The sequence below is a fragment of the Berghia stephanieae genome, chromosome 1, assembly GCF_034508935.2.
Source record: "Berghia stephanieae isolate SIO BIC M18660-M18661 chromosome 1, UCSD_Bste_1.3, whole genome shotgun sequence".
NCBI classification, from domain to species: Eukaryota; Metazoa; Mollusca; class Gastropoda; order Nudibranchia; family Aeolidiidae; genus Berghia; species Berghia stephanieae.
The window spans coordinates 93,902,987-93,915,432 of NC_088360.1; the positions used below are offsets into that span (position 1 = coordinate 93,902,987).

Below are 12,446 nucleotides of genomic sequence, written 5' to 3' on the forward strand. Positions count from 1 at the left end.
TCAAGACTATTCTTGTCTTCTTTTTTTTTGTCCTATCATCAATATGATAATGTATACCAAATTCACATTCCATTGTTGAGACTTATGAAATATAGAAGTAGCCCATAGTGAAGACCCACACATCTTATCATGGAGGTGTATTGTCAATCTCACTATAATCCAAGACATTTGAATTGCATATAATATACCACCAATAATTATGCTTCTCCATCTTTGCGATTGGTTGTTATCTTTTGGCGTGGTGTTCAAGACCCATGTGTGCAATGCCCTTTTTTTTTGTAAATGACTGGAAGAGGTCTGCAGGTTAGATAATCATTATTCAGTAGTACATAACAAACCAATGAAGAAAAATTGCTGGCAGATATATGTCTGAAATCGATTTCTATTGAAATATTTTGCAGGTATCCAAAGCATCTTTGCAATAATGTCCAACAAATTTCCCAGCAGGTGAAATACGATAAATGGAAGTAAATGGATGACTTAGGACGATGCTTATGATTATGCTGCTTCTGGGATGATTATGAAGAAGAAGAGGATGATGATTTTGATGATGATGATGATGATCAATGGAACTTCTGTCAGTGAGAATCCACCATGTGCACTTGAACTTTGGCTAGAATGTTACTATTAGGGAAGGTGGGAAAAGTTGGGGAAGTGGTGGCTGAATTTGCCGTAGGGATGCTGCTACTGGTGGTGCTGGCAGCAGTTCCTCCGATGGCACTGTCGTTGGTGTCTGATTGGTATGACAATATTGTCTGTTCTGGGATTGCCATGTAAGGGTTGGTGGTCACTGAGAGTCTTGTCTGGGGAGGCGTAGGACTACGACTGCGTCGGGACAGGTTACTATGAGGAGGAGGGGGAAGTATGGGAGTTGTTTTGCCATTGCTCAAGGCAATTAAGTGTGCATGTGTTGATGTTGTGGCATGAGAAGGTCGAAACCGATCCTTGCCGATATTGAGGGGGTCGAGGCATGGCATAGAAGCATGTTCACTGTCTTCATGGGGAGTCATGGTGCTGTATCCATGGTCACTGTCACCTCCTGCAGGACGTCTGTATGAGGTGTTCACTCTGTAAGGAGAAATACTGGCTGGATTCTCTAAGGCAGCTAGCACAAAATTGGTATGACCTGGGGAGGAAAAACAAGATATTTTTTTTCTTAATGGAACAAACATACGAATAAAGTTTTGAAGACATAAAAATAAAAGGCTTTAATTCAATATTTTCATATTTGATATCTTGATAAATTTATATTCTCAGAGCCTAAATTTAAAAAGGATTATATTCCTTAGCAGTAACATATCCAGAAATATGGTTATGGAATAACAACCAAAACGATAGAAACTTACTACCAAGTGTAACTAACTGTACTATTCCTATTTAAAGTACAACGATGCCAAACCAATTTTATCAAGAAAAGTAAATGGTATTGATGTTCCTAAAGAATTTACCAAAACTAACAAAACTAGCACGATGAGTTGAAAATTTTATTGTTTGTTTTTTTTTAAATTCAAATTTTATTTTGTTTTCCCCCTTTCCAAAAAGTTGGTTAAAAAGAGCGATTTCATTTTTTTTTTTGACGTATTCAAAAATGATAATAAAAAAGAGTTTGTAATATGATGGAAATCATTATTTTTTTAACAATAAAATTTGAATGATAGTAGGCAATGTAAGTGATTGAACCCCTTGCTTAAACAAATTTATTACATAAATAAGTCAAAGTGCCAGTTGGACTCTTTCTTTCCATAACCTTAGCAAACATTTTAATTTCGCCTGCCAACTTAAAATTCAATGTCAAAAAGAACATCAGAGTCAAATCTGTCAAAACAAAAAGAAAAAAAAACCCTCCACGTATATTTCTAAAGATATAAAGGACTTTGAAATATGACTGCATTGTCGAGACTTACACTCTCCACCACTGATGTCATCTGTGCCATCCTGATCCTCCTCGTTGTAGTAATTTGATATGCGGTGATTGGTGTTGTCAGGGAGGGTGCTTATGTAATGGTGGTGGTTGTGGCGGTTGGCATGGTGCCTATAACAGTAAACACCCAAGGCCAGCAGAAGAAAGCAGCCCATGATGGCACCAGCCACTGGACCTACTGGGGTGCTCTTGACTCCCACATTGTCTACAATTTCAGGCTCAGCTGTAAAGAATAAATAAATTGAAATATATTAAATGATAGAGAATCAAACTTTATTTTATTGATTTTTTTAATGCAAATACCGACTTTAAATTAATAATTAATCATATTATTATGGTCAATTCCTTTGTCAGGAAAGCATTGGCTTGGAGTGCCTGTCATAAACTCAGGAAAATCTGGAGTTCAAACCTACAGAGGGAAATAAAGAAGAGACTGTTCCTGGCAACGGTAAAGTCATTGCTTCTATATGGAGCAGCGTCATGGACTCTTGAGAACTGGACGGCTGCTACACCCGTATGCTGCGGATGGCCTTCAATGTAAGCTGGAAAGAGTACATATCAAATGAAGAGCTCTACAGTGACCTCCCCCCAGTGACCTCGAAGATACAAAAGAGAAGACTGAGACTTGCGGGGCACTGCTGGAGACATAAGGATGAGATTGCAAGCAGTCTTGTGCTATGGGAACCACCTGAGAGAACCAGAAGCAGAGGCAGGCAGAATAAAACTTACATTGTCTGCTAGATGGCACAGGAATGGACAACACCCGGGAGCTGCGTACGCTTATGGAGGACAGGACAGAATGGCGAAGAGTTGTGGCTCATATTGGGCGCCCAAGGGGCAGCCTAAGTAAGTAAGTAAGTATTATGGCCACTTCAAAGCCATTATCTGTTGATGTAGTTTTTTGGAATACATATCTAAAATTATGCATCTAAAAAATTCTTATAATTAAGGATTGCTGTGCATTACAACAATACAGAAAACCATAAGCCAATCCACCTCACAATCTTACTCTATCTGTAAAAAGTACTCTTAATTGTCATTGAGTACTTGGATAAGAGAAGCAAAGAAGAATATCATATTCATAGACTGGAAAAGATGAGCCAAAAAAAATATATTGCATTATCTAAATCCAAAAATTTCTGTGTATATTTTACCTTTGATTTCATCGCCATATGGCGAATGCACTCCAACCACACCTCCAAAGCAAACCCTCTGAGAAGCACAGTAAGGTTTATCAAGGGGTGTCTTCCCATTCTTCTCAAGCTGACACCATTGACAATCCACCACGCCCATGCATCCCAGCTTTGTCGTTTTTGACTCGCACTTGTAGTCAAAACACTGGCCCAGATCTGTTTTGAAATCAGTCTCCGACACAGCCAGTCTCTCTTCCTCTGGGTCTTTAGGACAGCTTGGATTCTTGTCATCCATATCCATCAGTTGACCTGAGCAGAAATCTGTCTCCAGGGGACATTCACAGGGACACTCACACTCTGTCTGTTCCATTCTCTGACAGTTGAGGCAGAGGCGATCGTACAAACTGCATGGACAGAATGCTGTGGCAGTGTCACAGCTGTGGTTGACTAGACCCAGGAATATGTTAGAGCGTGGAATATGCGTGATCTGGTCAGAAAATTAAAAAGAAAAGAAAATATCTTAAATTAACAAAAGGTCTTTTACTATGATTAACTAAAAGTTTGTGTCTTGCCAAAGGAAAAAAAAAAAGAAAAGAAAAGTAATGAACAGTTTCACAGTTCTTGGGTGCCGTCCTTTACAAGTGAGGTGGCATTCACACCAAATGGTTAAAATCATGTTGAGACAAAATGGTAAACAATCTAAAATAATGAACATTAAGATCTTTGAAGTTAGAATTTTACTTAACCTTTATTAATATTAATGCATGATAACTATTGAAAATAAATCTGAAAGTTGGAGAGTATTGTCAAGAATGGCAGATCTAGAGACCGTGAGCGATGTATAAATTTGATGAATAAAATATATCCATTTTGTACTGGTTTTAGAATGTGTTTTGTCTTTTTTTTTTAATGACATTGACACAAACACAAGACATAATTTTTAAAAAAGGTCAATTCACCCAGCAGTAACATAATTCAAAAGGTTTCCAAAACCTTGATTTACTTTTTCTGGATATAACTTGTCATATTTAAACTAATGCATAAAGCATTTATAATCATATACTTTTACAAGTGACAAATTAGGGAGCAGACACCGGTGTAAGATAAAGTTCTGAAAAAGTGCAGGACTGTTTCAAACACATTTTTATTTCAGATCTTTATTCTAAAATCTAAGGCATTGCAACATTATAAAGAAATTATTTTTTGTTAATCTGAAAATGGTGCAAAATAATCAACCAGAATACTGAGGCATGTCTTTTACCTGATATCTTGCACACTGTTCCCCATGGACTAAGTTGGTCAGTGTTCCACTAAAGTTTGTGTTGAACTGAAAAGAGTGAAATCATTGTATTTATAATTGAGAATAATTGAGTAATCCGCAACAAAAGCTAGATAATATAAAAATAGTACCTTAGGCTACAATAGTCAATATATCTAAAATTCTCATCAATAAACATCAAGAGTTCCTAAGATTTTTGTCTTGAGGTATACATTAGGACAGGACCTCTCTATCACGTTTAGTTCATGCTCATATTCTTTAGCAGCATCCAGCAGCTGGTGTGAGATTCTTACAGGTTGTGCCAAGGGATTTTTTTTTTAAATAGTGTTTTATCAAAAGTAAAACTATTGTTGGCTTGCATTTTGGATTCTTTACATAAAATATTGTGGAGTCATGATGGGTTTGTCAAAGGATATGAAACCTTCACAAAAAAATTGCTGTTTGTTTTCATGGAAAGCATCTTATATTTTCATAAACAAACTAATTGGCGTGATAGTAAATCATCAAAATAGAATCTATGTATTTGGATTAATTAATTGTGGAAAATGGAAGGGTAAATCAATGAAGAAAAAAAAAACATAAAAAAACACTGCTTAATCAAAACATTCATCTTGTTGTACTTACAGCAAAGTAACGTTGCACAGTGCGATCATTGTATCTGTTGCACAGCTTTTTCTGTACAAAGCCTCTGTGATTCAATATATCATTTGCTACAAGTGGTTCCTGAGAAAGAAAAAAAAACGAAAAAAAAAAAAAACAGATGACAATTAGAACACATCACAAAAATAAGTCAAAAAAATATCTCACAAAGAATATTATACTAGAAACTTTATATCATTGTGCAACAAAATTGTACGTGTAAAGCCAAAGAAATGAAAGCACACCAGACTTATGTTTTAAAGAAAACTTTTCACTTTTCTGTAATAACGGATTAAAAAACTATATTTCCACTAGAAAAGATCAATAAATCTATATATCTAAAAAATAATTCAACCGGCCACATAAAAGATCAACTCACCATGTGTGTGATATGACGCTGTTCTGATGGGCCTTTACCAGTAGGATCCACAAGGCCAGGGTGGGCAACAAGATATCCTCTGTCATCCATTAGAAAACACCTGTTTGGAAACAAAAATTATATTGTGTTCATATTTTGTTTTGCATATTTTTTTTTTTTGCTCTTTTTTTCAGGGGGGGGGGGGGGGGGTTGTTTGTTTTGTTGGGTTTTTTTTTGTAAAGCTATTGCTACTGTTGCTGCTGCTACTACTACTACTACTACTACTACTACTACTACTACTACTACTACTACTACTACTACTACTACTACTACTACTACTACTACTACTACTACCAACACTACTATCACCACAATTACACAATTATTTCTCTTTTTAAATTGTGCACATCTTCTTTGTGTACTACTTTATTGTGTTCATCTCACTTAAAGCCTTTTTCAAAGCTATTTTAATTTTAGAAAGTATGCTGATGCTCAGTAAGTATGTTGTTACTTCGTCTATTGAGTTAAAGAGAACGGCTTACCTAATGTTCTTGTGTTCACATGCCTTGATGTTGACAGCCAACAGTTTGTGGAAATAGCCCAAGGTCACATCCATACCCATCACTGCCACTACTTTGTCATGGGGGCTGTGCATAGCTGCTGGTCTAAAAACACAACATAACAAAATAGTAAATGTATAAATATTTATACAAATAGGGTTTTACAAATCAAAGAAGTGATTTCAAAAATATGTTGGCTACTTTTCATTTATTTATTTTTTTCTCATCAAGAGCTTAACAGAAAAGACAGCAGTCGCAATAGTAAAAAGTCACATACAGTTCTTTAATGTAAAGAAACCATAGAAAATCACTGGTCTATATCCCTAACGATACTAATCAACAATTTCATGAAAACGTCAATACTGAAAAGTGGCAAATTACAATAATGACCATAACAATTAGAAGTCTAGCAGTTCAATAGCACCTTAAGGGATGATTGTGGTAGCATAGAGCTCTTCTTTTGTAAGTGAAGTGAACATTCAGTATCATGAAAATAGGGAAATTGGAGATAGGAGGGAAGGATTACATGATTTGACATGAAATTGATAAATCCAATATTGAATAGTGTCAATGGATAAGCATTTGGAAATCCATATCTTTTATCAATGTCACTCTAGTACTTACTTTCCCTCATAGACGGTATGGCTAATGGTGACAATGTATCCAGCCCCACCCACATCTAAATATGGAGCAGACAGGGTCACATTTCCAGGAAATTCCATTGCTCGTGTGTACCTGTGGATGGAGTCCAAGGAATGAAGTGTCAAAACATGACAATGGCTAAAGATTTCATGATGATTGCGAGTTTGAGAATAAAGGTCATGATGATTATCTTTACTAAAGCTGTGATGCCAATGTTGCTGCTTGCAGCTCAAAGAAATAAATAACAAAAGTCACAACGGAATGGAAGCTTCAATAATTAAGTTAACAAAGACAGATGATGTGGACATTTCGGGTTTCCCCTTTGTCAACAAAACATGAATGAAACCCTACAGATGAATGAGAGATGAGAGGACGGCATTGTTAAGGCGAAATAGCAATGGAGACTTAAAATAATGAAATGGTGCTTACCATGACCTCTTGGTTGGGTCAAACATTTTATCCAACAAAGTTCCTGGGAATGTCCTCAATACTCCATTTGGAGTCCCAACATATCTGAAAAGGGAAATAATCAGAATGAACCATCTTAAAATCCATTTGAAGATTCACAATTTACATAACATTACCAACAAAATTAAGTAAGAAACAAGTACTTTAACCTCTCTCACCCCCACCCCCCTCCTCAACCTCCTCAAAAAAAAAAAAAAAAAAAAGAAAAAGGTAAAGCCTCACTTTTTCTAAAGACTTATTGTGATTATTACATAAAATAAAAATAATTCTATTGTCTCTTTGAGCCTCATTAAAAATAAAAACAACCAAAAACTAATGAGGAGGTTTGCCTCGAAAAAAACATGTGCCCCCAAAAAAATTTCAATTTAAAAATTGTGCTTTTTTATAGTGCAATATCCACTAAACGTGCTCAAAGCGCTTTACAAGGGGTCCCTGGTCAACAGCAACATTTAACACGTAGGACAGGACATGACGCCTGTTAGGCAATATTACAATTTTTCGGACAAAGACAACGCTGTTAACGGCCAAGTACTCCTTTTACACATGAGTACGGTGAGAGAATGTGAGTAAAGAGCCTTTTTCAAGGACTCAACTATGCGCCGAGTGCGAGGCTCAAACCCAGGACCTTCCGATCCGAAAGTGAGTGTCATACCACGAGACCACATAGCCGCACAAAACTAAATGACCAATTTTCTCAGCCCGCTTTGCTTTAGATTACGCTTCAGATGATATGGATGTTTCGGATTTTCCCTTTGTCAACAAAACATGATGAAAGATGAATGAGAGATGAAGGGATGGCTCGCTAAGGCAAATCTTCGCCCAATAGCAAGGGAAGTTTAATAAAAACCAAGGGTGCTTACCATGACCTCTTGGTTGGGTCAAATATTTTATCCAACAAAGTTGGATCACTGTGGTATTTTGAAAGAAGACTTTTTTTTCTTTAATAAATATGCACTCAGATTGAAAAATCAAGGTATTGATATTTTATACACACATGACACTGGGGTAAGTAAGCTTTGTAAGATTAAATCTCTCAAGATGAAGAGGAGTGCATACCTTCTAACAATATAGTTATTCATTTCACTTGACAGAACCATCTTCAACCAGTTATCACTGATTCTACCTGTAGCTGCAACATCATTTCGGACTTGAGGCTGAAATGGTGTGAAGTAAGAGAGAGGAAAAAGGTGATTAAATGACATCATACATTTTAAGTCACACTGACATAAGTCTCATGAATGTCGTATCACGATCGTATGATCGCATCATCATTGATTTCACGTGTTATCAAATGCAATAAGTTTCACTATCATCATTCATATCAACAAAAACAGTATTGATACAGTGCAAAGTAATGAAGGATTTTTACATATTATTGTATGTGCTCAAATCATGGTTTATACCAAAACCACGAAGTAACCAAATGTCACATACAATAGTACATGAAATTAACATTATCAAATCTATACTGAAATACTGTCATTGTCTTCAATTTGCCGGATCCAAGGAATCAGAAAATCTCTATCTACCCCTTCATCACTATTCATTCAATTCTTAGAATTACAAATTGCTAAATGGAAGCACAAAGCTAGTTGGTTAGGTTTCTTTACTTTTTTTAATGTTTGGTTGTTTTACATCATTCATACATTTATATATTTATCTTCTATTTATACATATTTTTTATACATATTTCTATAATATGGTAAAAATGAGAAACTAAAACCCTCTTGTCCTACACCATCTGATGTGGAAACAATGCTGACTCAAAATAGAAGGATTTTGATAAAATTCTTGCATATTTGGTAGCTTAAGAATGCTTCTGTACAATAGATTCCCCCATGTTTAGCAATAGGCCTTATTCTACCTTCAATCCTGGGTTGGTGATCAGTCTCGTGTTATCTTTCAAGTAGGCAATATAGCTCTGTACACTTCTCTTGGTTTCTTGCTCACTCAAATGTTCAAATGGGTTGATGAAGCTGTTGGCTGACAAGAAAACTGTGGACATTTCTGAGGAAGGACGGAAAAAAAAAAATTCTTAAATACCTTTTAGCGAACTATTGAATAATATGTTTTGGTGAAAGTAAGATCTGATCACTGGAAAATAATTTTCCATTATATCCAACACAAAAAAAAATTGAACAACAGCAGTGATGACTGAACACACTTTTGATAAAACATTTCCAAGTGCAAACTGAGAGCATTCAATTCTCCCTTGTTAAAAAAGTGAGTCTCGTAACTAAACAGTGGTTGGGGATTGCTCTGGTAATGGTAATATATACGTCTTTAAGCACTTTTTGGTCTTACTTATTTCCTCTTCCCTTGTAGCTTCCATTTGGTAGATGAATAGTTCCATTCCATACTGCCAGATTTAAATAGACCCAGATGAGTTAAGAAGCGGATGTGCTAACTGCTATGCTGAGCAATGTTCACTTACAGGAACAATAGAAACTGCAAATACTATAATTTAAGACTGAATGATTTTTTACAATTTGTAAATGTTTGTATTCAGCACGGCACAGTGGTACAATTTTGGCTTGTGACCAGAGGGTTAAATGGGAATTTCACTCATGTATTTATTCATTTTTATTCATTTTTGTTTGAATAATAAAATAGAGTACAGTTGTTACCTGGTGTTGATAACTGTTTGAGATGGTAACACATCTTTTCATGTGGGAACAAATCGATGCGATGGTACAATAAATCTGGTTTGTTGTGCACTGTAAGAAAAGATAACCATAATGAATGACCACATACATAGAACATGTAAAGAGTGGATGGCAAAATAACCCTACAGGAAATTCTAGGGTGCGAGAAAAAAATTCAGGACCAAGAGGTAATCTGAACAAAACATGAAAAGATAAAAGAAAGAAAGAAAGAGAGAGATAGAGAGAGAGAGAGAGAGAGAGAGAGAGAGAGAGAGACAGAAAGAGACAGAGAGAGAGACAGAGAGAGAGAGAGAGAGAGAGAGAGAGAAAAGAAAAGTGCAGTAGATCTGAGTAAAGAGATAAGGATAGGAAGACATGAGAGATATCTCAATCTTTATAAAATGGAAGAAGAAGAAAAATTATGACCACTTTTGAAATTTGGAAATCAATAAAATTTAGAATTGCATTTTTCAATCAAGAGCAGAATTTAAAACCACTTACTGAGAATATTCTTCAGCTTCTTTCCCTCAGGCTTTTCATGGAAAGACTTGATAACCACTAAGAATGGCGTATTGTCAACCTGAAAACCACAACAGAATGTAAAAAACAAATATGAATTAATGATTTGATTCCTTGGTTTTTTCCTCGCCCTATCCTATCTTATTTGTAAAGTATATTTTTATTTTTTAAACTAAATCATATTGCTATCTAGATCAAATCATGGCCAAGTATAAAAATCAAAACCAAAAGAATCCATACTTCCAACGTAGTTTATAAAAGACGCCAATATACTCTTATCTGAACAAGTGTTATGAAAGGGTCCAGACAAAGAAAAATACAAGAAAAAAACACCCCCATAAATCAATATCCCTTTCTCAATTTGATATTTCTCAATTAGTTACTTTAAATATATTCTTACCGTCTTCCAGATGTAGACAGCTTTGTGTTCAACTTGCTCCACTTCACCTTCTGGTCCAGTCTTGTTGTAAACCTTCAGCAATAAACTGGCTTCTCCTTCATCTTGACTGTATGACGACATAGATAAACCAAATTAATATGGTAGCATTTACAAAAAATAACTCCACATACAACTTTTTGAAATGTTTATAGACTAAAAATCAATGCCTTTCTTCCCTTATAATTCAATACTTTAGCAACTAATTATTTGCGGGGCATACAAGATGGAATACAATTATAGTGTTTTTTATTGTCATGTTTTGGAGAAGAGACTATTGGTGGTAAGAAGTCCTAATGTCATTTACCATAGCTTTGATATTTAGTATGTGCATATCATGGCCAATGGGCAGAGAGCAATAAAATGAGGTTTTAATTGTTTTTTGTTTTTTTGTTGTTTTTTTGTTTTTTTTTAATGTTTAAAAATTAAAATTATAAATAATTGGTGATAGTTGTCAGTTTGTTAAAAAATAGTTCCCATATTTTGTCTGATTACATTTCCAATCTATTACTTTTAATCTTATTTAAAAGCACTGCATTAAATAGAGTGACAATATATGACTATTTGAGATAAAAATCAGGTACAAACCTCAGCATCTGGCTGCGGACCTCCACAAATCCAGGGTGCTGTTCAAAGTGTCTGATATCTGTGTGCATGGGTTGGTATTTAGTAAGAAGGGGTCTCTGGAATGACGGGTGCATAATGGTGAAACCTGAAACGTCAAGAAGATAACAACAAAAAATTAGTTTGACCTAATTAAGTTTTAATCAAATAGACCAGACAGTAAGTTAATTCAACTTTATCACAAATTTTCTTCCTCTCAAACTTCACGAGGGTTTAAGCCCTGACCAGCCCCCATTTCTGCCAACCCAACAATATTTCTATTGGTATTTTCCCAGTTTCTAGATCAGAATGCAATCCTTTCTGGCATTCATGACAACCAATACCTTGTTTGGTGAGAATGAAGACATAGGAATTGTCTGTCTGACTGTAGTAGGTGATATCCTGTGCCACATCTTCCATGTGAAGGTCCACACCCACCAATCCTATCAAGTAGTTCAGGTCTGGCTGGTCTGGTAGAGTGTGCACACATGGTTGACTCACGCTCATAGTCAAAGCTGTAGGGGAAATAAACGGGTAATGTTAATGGTGCTGCTCGAAGAAATGAATAACAATGTGAAATTGAATGTAAACTTCAATTTAATATACGAAAACAGATAAAATGGATGTTTCAGGTTTCCCCTTTGGTTTCCCCTTTATCAACATAACAGGATGAATGAAACACTACAGACGAATACAATGATAAATAAAATAAGTAATATAAATAAAACCTTACTTTAAAACAAGAACGGTACCGATTGATAAGCAATAAAAACAACCTGTATGGGTCCAAAAGCAGATCTACACAAACATCTTAAATTCAATAAAACAGGTTTAAAAGAAAAAGTTGGGGACAAAACACTGTATATTCAGGACTTTGAAGCATTATTTAGACTCACTGAGGCTACATTGTGTATTAATGTTGTGTCTGGTCCCTCCCTTTCCTTCCCACTCAATCCCCTTCCTCCTTTCCCAAGAATTGTAAACTTAATTATTTTCAAGTGGGCAGGTCTTCATATTTTTTTTCTTTTGTCCCACTCTAAATAAACACTTACCTCCATCAGCTCCATCAATGTATGGCAAGGAAAATACAGGGTCATCACTGGCTGTCCTGTTCAAAGGGAGGTAAAAGCGGCCAACACTGGAACTCAGATCCTGGGTGGAGTTGATCGCCATCATTATGCCACGCTGTGACAGAAAGGGATAAAGAAAGGTAATTTCAGTACGACTGTTGGTGAGCACACTT

General features: G+C 35.6%; 1 protein-coding gene across 1 annotated transcript in view; it reads right to left on the reverse strand.

The window, feature by feature from the left end:
• Positions 1-495: 495 nt before the first annotated feature.
• LOC144962407 (VWFA and cache domain-containing protein 1-like) overlaps positions 496-12,446 on the reverse strand; it is an 81,739-nt gene continuing 69,788 nt past the window's right edge. The window contains exons 11-27 of the mRNA XM_078895319.1: positions 12,256-12,388; positions 11,548-11,718; positions 11,189-11,312; positions 10,565-10,670; positions 10,147-10,225; positions 9,628-9,717; positions 8,865-9,007; positions 8,057-8,154; positions 6,962-7,045; positions 6,515-6,625; positions 5,873-5,995; positions 5,352-5,451; positions 4,958-5,056; positions 4,316-4,381; positions 3,076-3,541; positions 1,905-2,144; positions 496-1,126 (exon numbers count right to left, since the gene is read on the reverse strand). Of these exons, the coding sequence (XP_078751445.1) occupies positions 579-1,126; positions 1,905-2,144; positions 3,076-3,541; positions 4,316-4,381; positions 4,958-5,056; positions 5,352-5,451; positions 5,873-5,995; positions 6,515-6,625; positions 6,962-7,045; positions 8,057-8,154; positions 8,865-9,007; positions 9,628-9,717; positions 10,147-10,225; positions 10,565-10,670; positions 11,189-11,312; positions 11,548-11,718; positions 12,256-12,388 (2,781 nt within the window). The 3' untranslated portion in view covers positions 496-578. The remainder of the gene's footprint in view (positions 1,127-1,904; positions 2,145-3,075; positions 3,542-4,315; positions 4,382-4,957; positions 5,057-5,351; positions 5,452-5,872; positions 5,996-6,514; positions 6,626-6,961; positions 7,046-8,056; positions 8,155-8,864; positions 9,008-9,627; positions 9,718-10,146; positions 10,226-10,564; positions 10,671-11,188; positions 11,313-11,547; positions 11,719-12,255; positions 12,389-12,446) is intronic.